Source organism: Muntiacus reevesi, chromosome 20, assembly GCF_963930625.1.
Source record: "Muntiacus reevesi chromosome 20, mMunRee1.1, whole genome shotgun sequence".
NCBI lineage: Eukaryota > Metazoa > Chordata > Mammalia > Artiodactyla > Cervidae > Muntiacus > Muntiacus reevesi.
Genome location: NC_089268.1, coordinates 14,024,573 through 14,047,049, shown reverse-complemented (window position 1 = coordinate 14,047,049; position 22,477 = coordinate 14,024,573). Strand labels below are relative to the sequence as shown.

The following is a 22,477-nucleotide window of genomic DNA, read 5'->3' as shown; positions in this document are numbered from 1 at the left end:
GGTAAACTTCCAAACTCATTCTATGAGGCCACCATCACCCTAATTCCAAAACCAGACAAAGATGCCACAAAAAAAGAAAACTACAGGCCAATATCACTGATGAACATAGATGCAAAAATCCTTAACAAAATTCTAGCAAACAGAATCCAACAACATATTAAAAAAATCATACACCATGACCAAGTGGGCTTTATCCCAGGAATGCAAGGATTCTTTAATATCTACCTTTATTTTTGATTTGGTGCCATAACTCTTTATTGCTCCATATGAAGAGCTTTAGTTTTCTATTCCTGGCACTAGCAAACTTTTTTTCATATAGCACCATATAGTAATTTTAGACTTTGTATACCATAGTCTCTGTCACAGCCTCTTCACTCTGGTGAGAGGGCATGCTGTGTTCCAATAAAACTTTATTTACAAAAAGAGGCAGCCACAGGCCATAGTTTACCAGTGCTCTTATCTGTTCAGCTCCTTTTCTCACTAACAGCTCTAGTCCATACAAGTAAAAGTGAAGAATTAGGGAAACCATTTGCCCTTCATGGTTTCAAAAAGTGTGAATAATAATAGTCATTAATATAAGGCTGTTATTTAAAGATATGAGCATTAATATCAGTGTTTAGTTTGGGGTCATGGTATACACCATGATCCAATGATTTTTCCTACTGTGTTTTATGGAGGCTGAGCCTTGGTGACTGCAGGAGGAAGTCTGGCAGATGAGGCCCCACCGCTGACCTTGGTAGAGTGATTCTGCTTTTACCTGTCATGAATATTGAGGTTCTTCTTAGACGTTGTTTGTAAAAGGGGTTCTACTACTAAAGCATGTTTTTAAAAATACTGGTTTACATTTTAGTATATACCTTTTATTCTGGATATTTTATAAGAAGTTCTGAAGGATTTATCATTGTGTTACTTTGTAATTAAAAGAAAAAGAGTAAGGAAACAAGGAACCACAGATCATCCAAATTAGACTCTGTCTCCCTCTCTTCGCCCACCCTCACACCTCATTTAACAGATTATAAATCCGAGAAGATAAGGTTTCAAGGTAGACGCAGAGTTTGGACTCTGGTGCTGTCTGCTGTGCCGCTGCTACATTTTGCCTCGGAACGTCCTTGCGTCCATCAGAGGCTGAAGGAGAGCTAGTGGAGCCCTTTGTGGTCCAAATAGGCTGAGGGATAACTTGATCCAGAATGTCGCAGAAGCTACCCTTTCCTTCTTACTCATATTCCTTCTCTCTTTGACCTGACAGGATCCCCCAGCTGGATGCCCTAAACTATTAGGGTTTGAACTGTGCTTACAGCTAAAAAAGTTCCAACGCTAGCTCCTTCCAAGTTACCCTCAGGGATGTCTCCCAGCCCCTGACACTTAAACATTGTCTGAAGAGTGTTAGCTGTAACAGTTTCCTGTGTGACTGGGACAGGCTGCCTCAGCCAGGTCCCTTCTGCCCTCGGCATGAACCGCAGTGTTGACTCCTGGGGGATTCAGCCCCAGAGTAGGAGGGTCCTGAGAAGCCTGTGATCTCACCACCCTGGGCACGATTCCTTCCTTCCCTCCCTGGTTTGTGAGGTTCTTAATCTTTTCTGCCTGTGTCTTTCTGAATGTGCCAGGGCAGGGAGGCAGAGTGGGGTGTTGTGTGTGTGCACAGGGGTGTACACGCATGCTCGTATGGCTGCATTGCTGCCTGCGTGGTACCGGACCTGTGTTCTCAGGGTGCCTGGTGTACCCTATCAGCCAAACAGAAAGAAGGTAACAAGGGGTCCAACAGATAGGGCCTTGGGGCACAGGGGAGATACATGTTTGTTTTTCTTAATAAGGAAGGATAAGCCAGATGAACGAAAGAAACAGTTTAATTCACCGAGTATAGTATTCTAATGAAGCCTCATGCTGTGCTTGAGTCCAAGTGACAAGTCTAGTGCAGAGGGCCTTAGACAGATGCAAGTGATTTATTCATCTCTGCCTCCTTCGCTCAGATTTTCTCCTTCAGCCATCCAATATCCATCACCGATTTCTGTACAGGAGTTTACCCTGGTAGCTCGCCTAGAATGCGTTTTGAAGGATTAGCGTACATGGCATGGAGGCTGGCCCCTGTACCCAGCGTACTCTGGTGAATATTCATGTCAGCACCTGGAGGGTTATTTCTAAAAAGGCAGCTCATGCAGAATACATTCCAAAGAGGGAGTGTTTTTCTCTTGTCTGACGATCCTTCAACCAAACAAACGTGGGAGGGAGGGGGAAGCCACACTGCAGATCCGGTGAGTGTTTATGAGACAGAAGCTGCACCCTCACATCCCTCCCCATCGGAGCCTTCACCCGGGCCCCCCCACTCTGGGGAAACAGCAGAGGTGATTCCAGAAAAGAAAATGACAACTGCCCATTTAGCCTTTGGTCCCGACACCCACACTAGTTTAATATAATTATGGCTGTTTAGCAGTTAGAGAAGTTAGAGTTATTAACGTTCAGCTGAAAGCATTTGAATTAAAACTTATGATCTCAGCTTTGAAGACCTGGATCAAGAAAACTGTACTGAGTGGCCAGTGATCAAAAGAATTCCATTGAAAAACATAATTATCCATTTTTCCCCTCTAGCCATTATGAAAGATTACATAAAATCTCACCTTTCTTCTTGCTTTTCGCCATTCTTCAAAAGATTTATCACACAGTTACTTATTAAACTAATTGATTATCTTTTGTTTGTAAGTACTTATCATTGTTAGGATTCTCACTCTTACATATTTGTGAAGATGTCATTACTCTCATTAATGTTGTCTTTATTTTAATGGTATGTCATGTACCCCAAAGAGGATTATGATTTGTGAGATACCTCAAACTTCAAGTAGAATAATCTGCTTACTCTAAGTGTTTAAATTTTATAGTACTTGCAACTTATTATAGTTTTATTTTTCTGTTTTAGAAGGTCTTTTTCATGTGAAAGCCATTGCAGAAGAATTTTGTGATGGAAGTTCATTAGAGATGAGACCTAAATGGAGGAAATTTAGAAAGAGTAAATACAAGGGGGAGCATAGGCAAGCACTTCATTGTGTAGGAGTAAATATGAGAATAAATAGGAAATTTGGGGAAGCAACAGAAGAAAAGCAGCCACTTATCAGAGAGAGGATGTGAAGGTGGAGTGAGCCAGGGCCTGTGCAAGTGCTTCTGCAGAAGGATTGGACACACAAGTGTTTTAAAATCATTTTCATCAAGAGCTCAGGACTTTGTAGATTGTGCCCTGTGGGAAAGAGAAGAGGACTCAAAGCTGGGGCAAAGATTGAAACCCAGATCTGATTTGGGTGAAAAGGTCAGGCTGATAAGAAAGAGAGCCAGCGTGGGAAGACAGTGCTGGCAGTGTTCAGAGTGCCCAGAGAAGAGATTTGGTGAGAACAAATGTAGAGAGATTACATGACTGGATGGGAAGAGTTCTGCCTTGTAGTTCACCCCTGCTGGAATATTCTCTCGACTGTAATATTCAGAGTTGAGCCTCCCACCTTGTTTTGCCCTTCCATTCTCTCCCTTTATCACCAGGTTGAGAGAATACAAAGATCTGCCTGTAGCTAAACTGTGAGTTTGCCACAGACAGAAATTCTTATGAACACCTGACCCAAGGGACTGAAAAGGAGCTGTGGAGCTTATTAAATTTCTCTTTGGCTCTGCTTCTTGGTGCTTCGTAGGCTGTGCGCATGTGGGCACATATTAACATGTGGTCAGAGGAGGGGCAGGAGAGAGAGCTTGAAAGATGAAATCATAGTCAGAGTTGATACATTTCATAAATGACCTCTCAACTGAGACTCTCCAAAATGGTGTGGGGGTAGAGGACTGGCTGGGGTATGTGCGGATTGAAATGTAACTCAGACTACAGATCCTTGAAAGATGTTGTGCTGGTAACTCATCCTGTGAGAAAAGAGATTTTATCTGTAGCTCCATCTCCTTTCCATCATCCTGTCCTGTCCCCGTGTCCTCCTTCAGTTCAGCTCAGTGGAGCTGACGATGTGTAAGGCACCGTGCTGGGAACCGTGTACCAGGCGTGGCCCTGGCTCTAGAAGCACGGTCAGGGTGGTGGTGGTACGTAGAGCACCTGCAACTCAGTGACTTTCCTTTCCCACCACACTGGTGCCACTTGATTCCACCAGAGTCAGAAATGTAAGTAAAGATCCAAGAAGGAAAATGCCCTACAACTCAACTGATAGATTAGTGAGCTTGGAGCTCTAATTTAAGATGTCTGTCCCTTCTCACCCTCCTAATAATTTAATAGAAGTGCGGGTAGGGAAAGAAAAGCTCACACAAGTACATACTGCCTTCAGCTGTTAAGGGAAGAAGCTGGTTCTTGTCTTTTGAAATCCCAACAGCCCCTCATGGTGAGTGGAGCTGAAATGGAGCTGGGCTCGATCCCTAAGGAGCTAAGCCCTGTGGTCAGGACAGGACCTCTCCATTTCTACCTCTCCCACGTCCTTTTTGGATCCTGCTGATGAGCCAGATCGGGCCAATCTCACTGACTGTGTCTACACGTCATGATGAGGATGCTGCTGAGATCAAGGCAGCTGGCCTTGCTGCAGAGAGGGGAATTGATGATGCCAAATTTAAACATAGGGAAAGATCTGTAAAGGCCGCTTATCTGCTTAGCATGTCACTGCTTGAAAAGGTCTGCAACATAATGAGACTTCACCTTTTAAAATATAACAAAACCATTTGAAATGGTTCCCAGTATTTTTGATGCCAGCATCTTGCTTAAGAAAGGGGGCTATATTGAATAGAGTCACCTTGGAAAATAGAAGAAAACAGCTTTTCTTTTCTAGGGCTGTTTGGCCTGGAAAAAATTTTCTCATATATCCACATCGAAAGCATACAATGAAAGAATTTTCATCAAATTGGACTGTGTAGGATGAAATCTAAGCCTTGGCTAAAACTTACTTGTTAATAAAGGGTTTGCCAAGTGATTGAATAATCTGTAAAAGATTGCTTGGGCAGTATTTAGCCCATGTTAAAAAAAATTAACCAAATAAGTTAGAAAAATAGATTTGCATTGAAAGCAGGAAATATGCTGATTATAAATTGTTTTTTTTTTTCCAAAATGTGATAATATATGCAAAAACATTTTGAAGCCGTTGAGATCTCTGTGAATGTGAGGTGAGATTATGATTAGCTGTTCACCATTCGTTCCACACTCAGTATTTATTAAATGTTGCAGCTGCAGCCATACTGTTTGGTAGTTTGCTGTTACCTTTTATGTCATCACCTAAAACTTGAAATTAAAAACTTAATCCCTCCAAGGAGTGAAATGATGGTCTAAATTAGCTGTTAACAGTTGGTAGTTTTGCATTGTCTCAAAGTTGTGTCCCATCCAGCTTTCTGTCTAGCTGTATCCTGCAGGTGTATTCTGCATTTCAGATCACTTCCCTGGGTTATACTGAAGAGGATACAGCATTTAATGAGTGAAAGGCCTCTCCTTTTATTCCCCCCTTTCTCAGTGAACTAACTTACACGGTGGAGCCCTAGTATATGTGTGTCTCCTCAGCTTTCCTCACCCCGGAGCTTCATTGACTAAACACAGAAGCTGCCATGCCAGACACCCAAGGGCTTATGTTTACCTTTTCTCACACGAACTGCAAGAGAAGATTATAAGCCAGTGTCATTATTTCTTCCTCTCTTAGAGAACTCACCCTCTTAAGACGTATGAGAGATTAAACAATGTCAGTATATGTGCACGCTCTGATGTCCTCTGACTAGGGTATTTCCCAAGTGTTCTCCTTCCATCTGGCAAGCAATCTGCATTTTCTTCTTCCTGTGCCCCCTTGGCCCTGCGAGGTTGCAGCCCACGTAGAGGTGGGGACCCATGACACTTCCTCCCTGGGCGTTTCCATGTCTGGCTCTGCAGGACAGCTGCCTGGTCTGCCCCACGTGCTCTGGTAGGGTGCTGGCCTTTGACTCCAGGCTCCCACTGGGAATCTCGTCCTAGCCCTGGAGCCAGCTAGCAGCTCTTCTCAGCTTGGTCTCGCTCCTCACCTGAGGAGGAAACTGCACAACTGAACTTTCTGACAGCTGGCAATAGGAGCCCTCTCTTGGGGAGAATCCCAGTTTCTCACCAGGAAAGTTGCTCCTCTGAAGCTGTGCTCACTCCTTCTGGCAGCTGTCTCAGGCTCCCTCCTGCCTCTAAGTAGCAGAGCTTAGAACAGAGCCTCTAACATGATGTTTGTCTTTTTGCTCCTCATTCAGAAGAGGGAGAGAAAGCACTGAATGAAATTGCCTTTTGTGACCAGAACTCCACCACACCTCTCTCCCTCACCTTTGTGTCCATCACATCTTTTCTTCTGCTTCATGATCGAACCCCGGTCTCCTCCATTGCAGGCAATTCTTTACTCTCTGAGCCACCAGGGAAGCCCTTTATGAGTTCCCATCCCCCTCCCTCTATTCTGGCAGGTGGTCAGACCCCTCTGACCCCAGGTAACTCCTCAGCAGCCTCAAGTGGCAAACACTCATACTGCACTTCACTGCCTTGATCCTGCACTGTCTCTTCCTTGTCACTAACACCCCTGCTTTCTCCCCTCCTGCCCCCTCAGTGCCACTGCTGGAGAGAGTTATAAACCACACTGGCTGTTCCGTCTTTGCAAGGCCGCTCCCTGCAGCGCAGCGGGCCTCATGGAACCTATTCTGAAGCCCGTTCTGCCTTTTCACCCACACAGTTCTCCCTCTCTCGGCTTCAACAGAGGCTCTGCTTTCATGTTTCAGTGAAAAGGTTGCTGTCCAGAGTGAGCCTCCTCATCATCCCGGCTCTTCACCTCGTCATCTCTCTGGTCCCACAGCCATCACGTTGTCATTGTCATCCTCATCATCAGAACGTCTGTTCGTTTCCGCCTTGTGCGCTCTGCTAGGAGCTTATCTTAGGGCCTTTTGTTTCCAAGCTACAGAAACCAGATGAAGATGATTTAAGCCTTAAATGGTGAGTTTATTAGTGATTGGGAAATTTCTCATGGAACACTAGGGCAGGAACTCCAGTGGCCCCCACTGGGGCATTGGGGGCTAAAATCAGATGTTGGTCATCCTGCAAGGAGGCCAGACAACCCTTCCTGGGCCATACCATCTGTCTTGTTTGGTTCTCACTGCAGATGACTTTCTGTACTTCTTTGAGCTTCTGATTAAAGAGGGTCCCTCCAGAATGTCTGCATTTTTATCCTCATTTTAAATGAACAGAACCAATTATGGTAAAAATCTTACATAATTGTAATTTTTTTATCTGAAATCTGATCGGGTCAGCAAGGGTCATATGCCTTCCTGTAACGCAGCTGTGTGTACAGAACCCACTACGTGTACCTTAAGGTAGGGCCAGAATCCGTTCTCAAAGAGGGGAGTTACTAGGACCTCCCTGGCTGTTCATTGTTTAAGACTCCGCACTTCCATTACGAGGGGGACAGGTTCAGTCCTTGGTCGGGGAACTAAGATCCTGTATGCCACATGGCATGGCCAATAAATAAATAATTTTTTTTTTTTAAAAAGAAGAGTTACTATGTAATGGATAGGTATGCCAAAAAACAAACAAACAAAAAAACAAAAACCCAAATCCTGTTTTGCATAGACTGTCGCAAAAAATTACAGAACATTAGAACTGGAAGAGCCCTTAGAAACTATCAGATGGAGACCTTTCATTTTACAAGGGATGAAACTGAAGTACAAGTTAAGTGACTTGCCTAGTGTCACTTAGTCAATACTCAGTAAATATTTGTTGAATTGTTAATAGAAGACAGTTATTTCTGAAGAACTTAATTTCTAAAGATCTTTAACAAAGAATAGTCTGTACAAATTTTTGAGGTCAGAAGTATCTTTCATTTTGTCTGAGAGATTGGAAATGGATCTGATGATAAATTATTGTTATATGGCTAATAACATGGCAGTTGATTTTTCCTTAGTTGTCTGTTTTCACCCAAATGGGAAAACTCGGCAAGAACAACTGTCTTGACCCCTGGCCTTCCAGTGCAGTCTCCCACGAATGATGGACAGTTAGAAGGAGGCAAAACAGATACTTGCTGCTGATCCAAAAGACCGATTCAGTGGAGACGCTGTTGATCTCCACCGTTAAACCTCAGCCATTGTTCACAGTCTGGCACAGAATTAATCCCTTAAGAAAGGGATGAAAAAAGTGCCGCTCAGCACAGCACAGTTTGTCATCGCATGCATAATGCAGACTTTCCAATTAGAATGCTATAATTTGGAAACTTTCTTCACAGACTGATGAGAGAGCAATTATTTTAAAGAAGGGAAAACTCAGTCCACTGGGTTTGCCTCAAGTCACTTCTGACTCAAGCCTCAAAGACAAGAGTTTTGAAAACATATTTGCTATTGAATTTCGTATCAAAATACTAGCAAGGAGAGCAATTAGTTGCTGTAAACTGACCCGCAGTAATCAATGGTATGCAGCCAGCCAGAGCATTTATGGAAGATGTAAGCGAAATCACATCTGCTAATCAATTTTTTAAAAAAGCCCAGCACTTCACTGCTTTTCAGGGAAATTCCAAAATGAGAATAAGGAAGGTGGAGGAGACAACATTTAACATCACCAGGCATTTCATGCTGTGCTCATTAGGTAGAGGGGTTTGTGACCACAGCTTAAACACAAACTCGATCTGCACCGATAGATCTTGGCCAGCAGCTGCCTTTATGCAGCTCCTTTTGAAAATGGCTTCTGATGTGTGGGCGGGGGCGTGCAGATGTCAGGGCTATGTTTAAGGAGCTGCTCTCAATTAGAGTCAGAGGGAGTGTGTCTGTCCTGGGCCAGCTCACCTGGCAGACCTTTTCTTGCAGATTACAAGTCGGAAATATTGCTGCGTTGTTGCAGGTGCAAAGATACAGGAACAGACTTTGCTGGCAGGGAACGAAGTGAAGGGAATTGGTGGGCTTTACCGTTGTGCCTTATTAGAACTAAAATTTCTCTCCATGGGAAGAAAAAAGGAGATGGAGCCAATTTTTCCTTTAGTGTCCTTAAGCTGTGCTCGCTTTTTTTTTTCCCCTCCCTTAGTTGAATCAACAGAGGGGTTTTCGTTCCTGGCTAAGCCTACCTTCTAAGCAAATATGCATCTGGGCACATAAAATAAATACCTCTTATATAGAGGACAAACTAGTGACTGCCAGCGGGAGAATGGGGAGAGAGAGGGACAATATAGGGGGAGAGGATTTTTAAAAGGGTTATTTTGGGATTATATGAAATTGTGTGTGTGTGAAATTTTTGAAAATTGTAGAGCACTGTAGAATTTAAGGGGCTTTCCAGGTAGTTCAGTGGTAAAGAATATGCCTGCCAATGCAGGAGACACGGATTTGATCCCTGGATTGGGAAGATACCCTGGAGGAGGAAATGGCAACACACTCCAGTATTCTTGCCTAGAAAATTCCATGGACAGAGGAACCTGGCGGGCTACAGTCCATGCGTCACAAAGAGTTGGAGGTGACTGAGCAGATAGACCCATAGAATGTAAAGAATCTTTTCATTCAGTTAAAAAAAGAAGAATCTCTCTTTAAAACTCCTAAGTGTAAGTGAAGACAACCTGAGATCCATCACTGTCCCTTTTCCACTCAGGAGTCACCCTGACCCCACACTTTTAGCCTCCAGGGACTCTTAATAGAGGACTAGTGAGGAGATGTCTCAACCAGTATGTGCACTTGGCTGTTGTTCAGAAGAAAGAGTTTAGGCCAGGAGAAATTATTGAGGTAAAGATCGATAGAGTAGGCTAATAAAAATTAATATCTTCAGCATGCAAACTGTGATAGGCACTGGATTAATATCCTTTAAATATAAAGGGCATCTTGTAAGTCATTAACAAATGAATAAATATAAGTAGAAAATGGGTAAAAATGTTCAAGTTCAATGATAAGTAAAAAGCTGCAAATTAAAGTAGTGAAATATATTTCATCTATCAAATTGGCAGTATTTTAAAAGATAATACACAACATTGGTAATAATGTACAGAAGCAAGCTTTTTTATACACTGCTGGCAGTGTGAGTATAAATTCGTATAGTCTGTCACTGGGGACAAGAGGACAGGTATCCAGCTATTTTATAATTTAAAGGTCTAATAAACCCTATTGCAGGAGTTTCACTTATAGCAGCTTTCAAAGACAATAATCATAGATCTAGCTTAAGAATGTTCATCACAGAGGTTTCATAACAGTACAATATTGTCAACTACCTAAATGTCCAACAATAAGAGAACTATTTAGATAAATTCTGGGGCATCCATGCAGTAAAATTCTATGAAATCAGTACATAAGATGAGGGAAAATATTTGATGATGCCAAAAAAAAGTTAGTAAAGAAAATATTCATAATGGATCATTAAGCAAAGAAGCAATTTTTACCATGAGTGTGTCTACAGAATTACTGGAATTATGGGTGATCTTCATGGTACCTTGAGAGAAATTGGAAGACGTCCCTGGTGGCTCAGCTGGTAGAGAATCCACCTGCAACGCGGGAGACCTCGGTTCTATCCCTGGGTTAGGAAGGTCCCCTGGAGAAGCGAAAGGCTACCCACTCCTGTATTCTGGCCTGGAGAATTCCATGCACTGTATCGTCCATGGGTCCACAAAGAGTCAGACATAACTGAACGACTTTCACTTTCATAGAATAAGTTACTGTAAGACACGATATGCACAACTTTAAAATTCTTTTAATCTGCTATTACTTTAAGAATCTCTACTAGAGCATTTATGAAACTTACTCGTAATTGGTTTTCCTTTTATCTTCTCTGTATCCCGTATCCTTGGGGCAGTCTTTTTCTGTGAAATATTTCAAGATCTGGTTAGAGTCTAACCCAAAACGGACTGATCATTTTCATTTGGATACTGGTAGAAACACTAATTCATGATTATCCAGAAGGATATGGATTATGTTAAGCCTAGCTCTCCATAAATAACCAAAATTCCATTGGGAAAACAGCCTCAACAGCATCTCTCAAAAAGCCTGTGACCAGGGCTGTTAAATAAAGCAAATGTTAATTATTTTGAAGGTTTTTCCCCCCCCCTGGTTTTAATCTACTCTGGCAGAGTTATGAATGATTTCAGCCCAGAACACATATGGAACATATGCTATATAAACAGAGCCCACATGTTTGGAGTAGAATTTTTTTTTAAAGAGAGAGATCAACCATCTTTCTAATAGGCTCGTATTCATCTTGAGAGCAGACAAACATAGAAGCAAAAAGTACATTTAAAAAAGTTACTCAGTATAAATTAAAATAACATAGGCTAACTGCATAAAAGTACTGAGAGTATAATTTGAGTAATATGAGAGTAAAATATTACTGAGAGTAATATTTGAGGGAATGACTAATGAGAGAAATGATTCACTTTCTTATCAAGCATGCTGGTTTAGTCTACAAGTAGAATTATTGGACCCTAAAAACAATAGAGTAGATTCCAGTCTGATTGATTCAGAGTACTTTGAGAGATTAAATAACTCAGATGAGCTCAAAAGAATCAGTAGTGTTTACAGTATTACACATGTGTTTATGCTTTCCAAAATCTTTTAACAGTTTTCTCTACTTAAAAGATGAATTCTATCATGTTAAATAACATGGATTTCATCATTGATAGCAAACAAAATCACAACTGAAAGCAAAGAACAAAGGGTAAGAGGAAAAGGGAAGACAGTGGCATTTCTACTCTTCAGTAATAGCTTTGTAGGTGACGCTAAAGGTGACACTGAACTTGTGCAAAGGATTCTCATTGGTGGTAATCGCAGGATTAAGAGGGAGTAATACAAACTGCTTTTGTAGAGTGATCGGTTATAAGTTGTCAATTATGCTCCCCACGCATAAACTAGGAGTAAAGAAAACATTTGACATTACAGAAGAGGGCTTTCGTCAGGACACCACGTTGGAACCATCACTGAGTTTAGACAAACTCCCTATCAGCTTTAAGCCTCACTTTAACCATATATTATTTGATGAGAACAATAATGCTTGCTAAGAGGATTTTTGCAAGGATGTAATGTTATGTAAAACATTTAACATAGGGCCTGGTACACAGTAAGCATTAAAGAAATGTACCATTATAATGATAATGATCATTGTTGTAGTTGTTGCAAATAATGTATTTGCTCAGCAGATATTCATGGAGTGTAGGCACTGTGTGAGACGCTATGCCAAGTCCTGAGTGGGGAAAACTAGTAAGACATAGACGCTGTGCTTAGGGAGCTCACTCTGTTGTAGCTAGTGGAGGAGACAAGTGTGCATGCCCAGCTGTGAAACAGTAGGATAGGTATCTTGTATGGGAAGGACTTCTGAGGCTGAAATGATGGAGAACAGTGATCTCTCACCATAGCAGCACTGTCGGAAGCAAATACTGGACTGTACTCTAACGCCATATTATAATATTTAGATTATTTTTTATTCTGTTTCTTAAACTGAGAAATAACAAATATATTGCACAAAATTTTTATAAATAGCTTGATGAATATGAATATTTGTGTATGTATATATGCATGTAACTATCACTAGGTCAGAATTACCCCATTTCAGTATCCTAGAAGGCTCCTTCACCCTTTCACAGTCATTCTTTCCCCAAGAGGTAGCTACCATTATGAGGCTTGTCATCGTAGATATAGCTTGTTTCTTTTGAGCTTCTGGTAAATAGAATCACATAGTCAATGCTTTTGGTTCTTATCTGAGCCAAGAAGGGGTATAAGAACAAGACCAGCATAATCAATTTTTAAGAAACAAAGATTTCCTGATGAACATATGTTTGCCTGTATCTCCCAATCAGGTAATCTTACCAAAGCTATTCCAAGTCTGGAATGAGAAGGAATCTGAAACATAACTAAGGTCATTGGGACATGCTAGTAAGTACTGCATAGAATACCCATTAGAAAGCACAGGTTTCCCCATAAACTGTGATCTCAAGAATGTTACCTTTGTTCAGACCAGACAACTGGAGGTGAGGGCTGAAAGAAGCAGGAAGGAGGATTTGGGGATGTCTCCCTGATCAGCCCATCTGAAGATCTTTGCCACATGGGGGACAGGGGCTGCCTGGTGGGTGACTTGTGAAATAAATCCCTAAAGAAACAAGCCTCTCCCTGCAAGACTGACTCTACCTTTCATCATACTTTTCTTGGGGATTCACTTTCTTGCCTTGAAAGTGTGTGGGCAGAAGAGACCGGTTAGAAGGACAGAGAAGACATGGATCCCCTCACGTCTGCAGCCTAAGGAAAGAGAAAGAGCCAGGCGGAGTGCTGACCACCTTCTTGTGTCTCCCCTCTCCTCAGGTTATTGCTGTGGGACTGTGACGACCGGAGCTACAGCTACTATGTTGAGGTTTCCACCAACCAGCAGCAGTGGACCATGGTGGCCGACAGAACCAAAGTCTCCTGCAAGTAAGTGCCGCTCTTTCAGGAATATATGCTACTTTAAAAGACAATCTTTCCACTAGACTCAGAAAGTTCCAATGAAAAGTCAGATCTGGAATCATCAGATTATATTCTTGCTTGGAGGTAAAAACATTCTGAAGATCCTTTACTTCAGTTTTGACTATTAAGTACTTGTATGAAAATTTACTTTATACAACCAAAGAAGTGGTCCTTGTTTTGTGGTTTCAACTTGACTTTTTAAAATGGCAGGTACCTAAGCAGGGACAAGAAAGATACTTTCCACATGCAATCCTTTCTCAGTTCCTCCTCCGACATCCCACACTAGCCCTTGGGGACTCTCTTCTTCCTTAGAGATTTTTGCTGATGTTGTAGGGTTCTGGGACTCTCACCTCTTCCCCACCCTCGTTTTTCTCAGGGTTACCTTTAAATATTTATCTCATCTCCATGTTAGTTACACGGTTACCTAAACTAAGGAAAGTTTGTATCTTAGGTCTCCTTAGGAAACAGAGACATTCATGCATGTGGCATCCGGGCTCTGTCTGACCTTACCTGGTTGTGGGGAAAGCCAGGCGGAAAGGTTCTGGGTTCTGACCGGCCTAGAACCATGTAGTGTAGCTACTACTCAGATTGAGATTAGCATACTTGCAGCAGCCTAGAAGGTTCCCCCATACCTTTTCCCAGTCATTACCTGAAGAGAACTTAGTGCCTTTTTGTGTGGAGCCCAGTGCTCTGGGAGGCAAGAAGAAGCCAGCACCTGGTAATACTTCTTTTTTATTTTAATTGCGACATGATTCACATACCATAGAACTCACCCTTTAAAGTTGTGCGATTCAGTGGTTTTCAGTGTGTTCAGGGTTGTGCCATCATCCCTATGACCATCTAATGTTCCAAAACATTTTCATCACCCCAGAAAGAAACCTGCTGCCCACTAGCAGTCACCCCATTTTCCTCCACCTCCCACAGCCCCAGCACTTTTCTGACACTATGGGTCTGTGTAACCTGCTTTCTGTCCCTATGGATCTGTATATGCTGGACATTTCCTGTAAATGGAGTCATGTAATATGTGACCTTTCGTTCCAGGCTCCTCTCACTTAGTATAATGTTCTCAGGTTTCACTCATGTTATAGTATGTGTCAGTACTTCATTCCTTTTTATGACTGAATGGTATTTTATAACATGGGAATATATAAATACCACACTTTGTTTATCCATTTATAAGTTGGTGAACATTTGAATTGTTTCTGTATTTTGGCTGTTATGAGTATTGCTGCTATGAACATTCCTGTATAAGTTTTTGTGTGAACATATGTTTTCAGCTGTCTTATGAATATACTTACAAGTAGAATTGTTGGATCTTATAGTAACTCTATGTTTAAGTTTTTGAGGAACTGCCAAACTTTTCCACAACAACTTTTCCACAACAAGGTTTCAATTTTTCCACATTCTTGCCAGTGCTTGATATTGTCTATTTTTTATTCATAGCCATTCTAGTGGGATGGTATCTCCTTGAGGTTTTGATTTGCATTTCCTAATGGCTGATGATGTTGAACATCTTTTCAAGATTTTATAATAGCATTAATGATGGCTTGTTTGCTGCAATGTCTGAGATCCTCACCATTATTACTATGTTGATTATATAGAACGTGTGTATTGGTTCGGGTAACACTATTACTGTAACAGATAGTGGTTTCAGTACGTCAGAGGCTTAACACAGCAGTGTACCTCTCAGTCAGGAGTGTCCCTGGCTGTCAAGTGACTCTTCACAGATGACTGAGGGACCCAGCTATCTTCTTGTGGTTCTGCTGTCACCTAGCAGATGCCATCATCTGCTTCTGGCTGGCAGATGGGGAAAGAGCAGAGAGAGGTTAACCCTGGCTCTGAAAGCCTGGCCTGGGTATGGTGAACATCACTTCCACTTCCATTTCATTGGGGATAACTAATCAGTTGCCACACTAGATGCTAGTAGGACTGGAAAAAGTAGTCAGCTCCTGGCTGGACGACCACTTCTCAGGGGAGCACACATCTTGTTGCCATCTCTATGATAGCATAATAACTCACAGTTATTTAGTAACTAGTATTTCTTTACTGCATGTCTTTTACCTTATTTTGTCCTGAATATAAATCACCTTGTATGGGATATTCTCTTTTATAAAAGAGAAAAGGAACGTCTCTTTCCCCTGGACCACGTTGCTGCCTTGAACCCAAACCATTGCTAAACCAAGGTAGATGATGAAAACTGGGAACTGAAGTGATTCATTTATTTCCAAGCTCCCAGAACCCTTTTTATACACCAGGAAGGCCCTCAAGGTCCGTGAACCACCACCGGTATATCTTTCCAGAGTCATTGCTGTTGGGCCTACAGCTCACAGGCCAGACGCTCTGCTTCCTCATCTTGTACACGTCTCCCTGGTTACAGTCACCCAGCTCTTCGGTCATTTTATGTGTTATAAATTGGATTCCTCATCTCTTTTATGTCCCCCTTTTGAAGATGTTATACAGTTGGGTTTTCAACAACAACTGGTTGGCTAACTACTGACAAGGTACATATCATAATGATTTTGTATTTATCTAAATGGGTTTTCCCTGACTCACTCATTCCGATCATCTCCCAGTAGTCTTGCATTAAGTCATGAGCATCTATTTTTCCTCCTTTTAATTTTTTTATTTCCATTAGTTGGTGGAGTTCAATAGTTTTAATGTTTTTTACCTTGTATTTTAGCACTTAGATGCTATAGCAGTAAGTGTTTTAAAACTAGTAAACAAATAATATATTAGAAGTACAAGAGTAATAGCAAGAAGGCAAGTGCCTGTTAACCCTCTGGGAATCAGTGGAGCCAAAGGTTATGATTTCATGTTTATAGACATAACCTGAACCTGTTGTGCCTTCCATTTCTGAGTAAGTAAGGTCCTAAGAGATATAATAGAAGATATGCAGATGATAAGAGAAGAAAGACTTTCCTTTTGAACTAATGTACTCTGGAGCAGTCCTCAAGAGAGGATCCTATTAGCTTCAAAAATTATAGCCTGGGTGGGGTGTTTTTTTTTTTTTTTTTTTTTTTAGTGAAATAAAGTATGAGTAACATAAATGAAATTCTATAGGACCTTTAGAGATCATAGCCCTGCCTCTTGATACTATTCTGCCTAGTCAGGGAATCAGGGGACAGATTTTTGCTGTCCTCTGAAAAAGACTAGGGAATGAGATTCTCCAGTGTCTCCTTGTAAGTTCCTGCTCCTGGGGTAGGATAGTTTCTTTTTTGTGTGTATGTGTCCTTTCTGCTGCAGTTGGAACTTTCGGAATAAAGACTTATTTTCTATCATAGATAGTTCTGGTGGGTTTTTTTGGTTTCGTTTTTGTTTTGGGTGTTCCATGTCTTTGTTGAGGCCTGTGGGATCTTTAGTTGTGGTATGCGGAATCTAGTTCTCTGACCGAGGATCGAACCTGGGTCCCCTGCACTGAGAGTGTGGAGTCTTAACTACTGGACCACCAGGGAAATCCCAGTAATTCTGTTTTCGTATTGACTGCTGTGGAGTTTTTTCCCAGCTTTTTGAGATGTAATTGGTATATAACACTGCATAAGGTTAGGGTGTACAACCCAATGATTTGGTATATGTATATGTTGTGAAACGGTCACCACAATAAGATTACCATCTATCACCTCACCTAGTTACAATTTCATTTCTTGTGGTGAGAACTTTTTTTTTTTTTTTGTGGTGAGAACTTTTAAGATCTCTCTTAGTGACTTTGAAATATACAATGCAACAGTGTTCACTATAGTCATCATGCTGTACATTATACCCCCAGAACTTATAACTGGACATTTGTACTGTTCAACTATCTTCAGCCGTTTCCCTCAGCCCCCGCTCGCTGGCAGACATCAATCTGTTCTGTTTCTATGAGTTTGTTGTTTTAGATTTTACATGTAAGTGAGGTCATAAAATATTTGTCTGTCCCTGTCTAAGTTATTTCACTTAGCATAATGCCCTCTAGGTTTATCCATGTTTTCACAAATGTATTGGCTAATTTTATAAAATTACTTTTTATTATTTTTTCATATAACCTATTCCTGTACCTTTTAACCTTATTCCACTTTTTAATCATTGATTCCTTTTCTCTGTTGTCTTCTAAATTGCTGAACCCTAAATTTGTGTCAGTACAGTAAAATACTAACATCAGGTTTTATTTTTCTATTATAAATGTAAAACCTGCCCATGGAAAGTTGCTTTCAACTATACAAAAAGATATAAGTGAAGAGTAAATATTTATTCTTCCATCTTGTTTCATTCCTTAGCAGTAGCTACTTTTGACTATTTTTTTTTAGTCTTTATAACTTCTGAATTATAAATAATACTTTTATATCTCTGCTTATTAGTTTAGCTACTTCTCTGACTCCTCGGTATAAAAAAATGAATTTAGCTTACTTAACCACTCCTCATTTTTTGTTAGTTATGTTTCTCTTTTTTGTTCTTTTGTTGTTGTTCAGTGGCTAAGGCATGTCTGACTCTTTGTGACCCCATGGACTGCAGCACACCAGGCTTCCCTGTCCTTTGCTATCTCCCTGAGTTTGCTCAAACTCATATCCATTGAGTCAGTGATGCCATCCAACCATTTCATCCTCTGTCGTCCCCTTCTCCTCTTGCCCTCAATCTTTCCCAGCATCAGGGTCTTTTCCAGTGAGTCGGCTCTTCGCATCAAGTGGCCAAAGTGTTGGAGCTTCAGCTTCTGTGTCAGTCCTTCCGATGAATATTGGAAGTGAGAACCCCACTACTGTTACTTCTTTTAAAATTAGACAGAATAGTTAAACCTCTATTTTTGATCCATCAATTGTAGCTGGTATTTCTTGACTCCCTACTATTTAGTGAAGAAATTACCATGACTGTTTGCCTTTGTTTCTCTCCCTCAGTTAACTGTCCCACCTCATTAAAATTGTGAGATTTATGGTGTTATTTTCTGGTTTTTGACTTATTTAAATCTTCCATGTGCCAGGTGGGATGCATGAATTAAGTGCTCAGGCCTGGTGGGCTGGGAAGACCCAGAGGAATCGGGTGGAGAGGGAGGTGGGATGGGGGACCGGGATGGGGAATACGTGTAGCTCTATGGCTGATTCATATCAATGTATGACAAAACCCACTGAAAAATAAAAAATAAAAATAAATAAATAAATAAATCTTCCATGTGTAGGCTATAAACTGATTCTGAAAAGGGAAAACCACTCAGAACCCACTGTAACATGATTATATAAACATTGTTCACTATAGACCTCGTAATTCATTGGCTCTAGTAAAAGAATTGCTCTTCTGTGTCACTAAACTTGTTGCTCTTGGTAGAGTTGTACTGTGTTCAAATCACAGATTCAATTTTATTGCAAGTGCCCAGAATTATTCCATAAATGATAAATAAATAGCTTCATGGTAGCCTGCTTTTTGTTTTCCTAGGATTCCTAATTGCTTCTTTTTCCTGTTAGAGAAGCTTCTGAAGCATATTTTTGTTTGTTATTTCATTATTTTCCTATTTTTAAATTGAAGTATAGTTGATGTACAATATTACGTAAGTTACAGGTGTGTAGTACAGTGATTGACAATTTTTTAAGGTTATACTCCATTTGCAATTATAAAATATTGGCTGTACTCCCATTGTACAGTATGTCCTTGTAGTTTATCTTGTACAGGATGGTTTGTACCTCTTAGTCCCCTCCCCACACACTTGTCATGACTAATTCTCTGTATCTGTGAATCTGGTTTTTTCCCTTTTATTAGTTTGTTGTATTTCTTTAGATTCCACATGTAAGTGATACCATATAGTATTTGTCTTTCCTTGTCTGACTTATTTCATTTAGCTTAATATCCTCAAGACTATCTGTGTTGTTGCAAATGGCAATATTTCTTTCTTTTTTATGACCAAGTATATTGTATACACACACACACACCTACATACATACACACACACACACACACACACACACCAAGCTTCTTTATCTATTCGTCTGTTGGTGGACTCTTAGGCTGCTTTCATATCTTCGCAATTGTAAATAATCCTGCTATGAACATTGGGGTGCATGTATCTTTTCTAATTAGTGGTTTTGTTTTTTATATATATACACCCAGGAATGAAATTACTGGGTCATGTGGTAGTTCTGTTTTTAGTTTTTGAGACACTGCTGTACTGTTTTCCACAGTGGCCGCACCTATTTACATTCCCATCATTGGTTAATTTTTGAACAGACTGCCTCTGAGGCCTACTCTACAACTGTGATCGTTTGTTTTTCTTTTTGTAGAATTTAGGTAAAGGAGTAATAAGACCCTTTATCCTTTGTAGGAGATATTGTCCTTTGGCCCAATTACCCTTCTAGATCTCTTTCCCTGAAAACCTGAGAGAAATGGAATGTTGGCTGTGTTATCAGGCAACATTGCTTATGAATAAAATCACCACTGATTGGTAAATTGCCTCTAGCCTGGGAGAACTCCCAGCTATGGTTTTTCCAGTGGTCATGTATGGATGTAAGAGTTGGACTATAAAGAAAGCTGAGCACCAAAGAATTGATGCTTTTGAACTGTAGTGTTGAAGACTCTTGAGAGTTCCTTGGACTGCAAGGAGATCCAACCAGTCCATCCTAAAGGAAATCAGTCCTGAATATTCATTGGAAGGATTGATGTTGAAGCTGAAACTCCAGTACTTTGGCTACCTGATGCGAAGAACTGACTCATTTGAAAAGACCCTGATTCTGGGAAGGATTGAAATCAAGAGGAGAAGGGGATGACAGAGGATGAAATAGTTGATGGCGTCACTGACTCAATGGACATGAGTTTGAGCAAGCTCTGGGAGTTGCTGAGGGACAGGGAGGCCTGGCGTGCTGTAGTCCACCGGGTCGCCAAGAGTAGGACACGACTGAGCGACTGAACTGAACTGGGAGAACTTTAAAATATTTGGTTGGAAGTCATAGCTTTGGGTTTCCTGACTATGATGAGTTGTGATTAGACGTGTCCCTTGTGACAGTTCTGGGATCTGTGTTTACGGAGCTATTCCAAGAGAGATTCGTTTCGTTTTGAAATATGAGGCTTCTAGACCAGAGTGGCTTCGCTCTTGCTCAGTGTAAGTTCTGTGTGCTCGTCTGAGCTGTGACCTGCATGACAGCAGGAATGGCTCTTGCACCGCTGTGTGGACGGCTGCAAGGACGCCCCCCGAGGAAAGACGCCTGCCGCTGCCCTGGGGGCACACTGCTTCCTGTTCTCACTCCTGGGTGAATCCGAGGCCAAGTAGGAACTGATGGGGTCTTAGTTAAGAAGACCCCTTATGAGCATCACACAGAGTAGATCTACAGGCCTTGTTCTCAGAAAGGCTATGTGGAAGGCAAGTTTTCAGAGTACTTGCATGCCTGAATCGTAGTCTCACTGGGTATAGTGTTCAGTTCCTTCAGAATTTTGAAAGCTTGGATTTATTGCCATCTAGCATCTAATGTTGCTGATGAGAAAAATCTGATATAATCATATTCTTATTCTTTGTAGTAATTTATTTTTCCCCATAGATACCTTTAGGATCTTCTCTTCATCTTTGAAGGTCTTAAACTTCACAATGGTATGTATGGCCGAGTGTGAATCGTTTTTCTTCCATCCTGCTCAGCTGGCTGCTCTATGGAAATCTGCCCAATTCCCCTCAGATTTGTGAATAATATTTCATCCACCTACCATTTTCTAGAAATTCAACAAAATCTTGATTTGCTAATAGACTTCCTTTCAGTTTGCAACACTATTATGAATGTATTCCCTTTGTATTTCTTTGATGTCCCCTCATTGGTTTCCAGGAAGGAAGCAAGGTAAATGTGCCTATAATGTCGGCTGTATTGAACTTGAATTCCCAGAAGCTCTACCACATGGGCTGCTGATATTCCCCAGGGACCCCGTTCCTTTCCGTTCCTTGCTTGTGCTTGGCTGCACTTCTCTCATTTTATGCAGCTGTCTTGCTTCCTGCGAAGCTTGAGCTCCTTTCATATTGACCTCATTTGTGTTCATTTTTTAACCATTTCTTCACTTTGTCACGGCCACATTGACTAATAATTGTGTCTGCCAAAGTGTGAGTGATCTCGGCCATCATCTAAGACTGTGCCTCTGGCAAATGTTTTTGCAAATATAAAAGATAAGATATAAAAAATTGGGTATTACTGAAAATTTTCTTTTTCTGCTTGAGAATTCTGTCGTCCTAATCTGAAACTACCTAGCATCTCTAGACTTTAGCCTCATTTTCTCATAAACTATCTATGTGCCTGCCAGATATACTACCCATATTTCCTTTTGAATAAGTTCTTCCTCAGCTTAAGTGTTCATTAAAAATGATGTTGTGAAGACTTTTTAGGGAATTCTCTGGTAGTCCAGTGGTTAGGACTCTGCTCTCTCACTGCTGAGGGCCTGGGTTCAATCTCTAGTCAGGGAACCAAGATCCTGCATGGTGCAACCAAAAAAAAAAAAAGAGTTTTTAATTACTTAAGAAACTACTCATTCAAGATTTTTAAAACAGGACTGAAAATTATAGAAGTATTATCACAAGTAGGAAAAAAACCATGGAAGAAGAAAACCAGAAGGAGACATGCTAAAACGTTAATAAGGTTGACTTTGTATATTAGGGTTAGGGAAATTATTTCTGGTTCCCTACATTTTTGATCAATTTACATGTACTTCTCTTTGAATCAAAAAGAAAACTTTATTAAAATATTTAAATATTTAAAAGTATTTTTTCTAGCTACAGCCATAAATGTTTTGTAGAGATTTATCCTTGCCATTATTTGAGTAGCATATGCTGGCAGAGTAGCGTGGTTTATTCACTGTCAACAATAAATTAAAGAAATTAAATAAGTGCTGCGCATAGCAATATCCTCCTAGCCCTTCAGAACCTTGAAGCCACTTACCCTCAGCACAAGTGTTTCCCTGAAAACGGCACCTGAGCCCGCTTTTCCTCATGCTTCTCCCCTCGGTCCTCTCAGATCCCAGCTCTCCAAGAGTACTCCTTCCTTTTGTCTTTCCTCAGTACTTTAGAAGTCCATGTCCACTTGAGTCTGCCCACTCAGGGGGGCCAGGCCTGCTTGGAGCACCACCTTGGACCAGGCAATTTCTGTCGCATCCTAACTTCAGAACCAGTTTCTTCCCTGGGCCTTCCCCG

At 41.0% G+C, this 22,477-nt stretch overlaps 1 protein-coding gene across 1 annotated transcript in view; it reads left to right on the top strand.

The window, feature by feature from the left end:
* BTBD9 (BTB domain containing 9) overlaps window positions 1-22,477 on the top strand; it is a 398,742-nt gene that overhangs the window by 313,199 nt on the left and 63,066 nt on the right. The window contains exon 9 of the mRNA XM_065913307.1: window positions 13,231-13,338. Within this exon, the coding sequence (XP_065769379.1) occupies window positions 13,231-13,338 (108 nt within the window). The remainder of the gene's footprint in view (window positions 1-13,230; window positions 13,339-22,477) is intronic.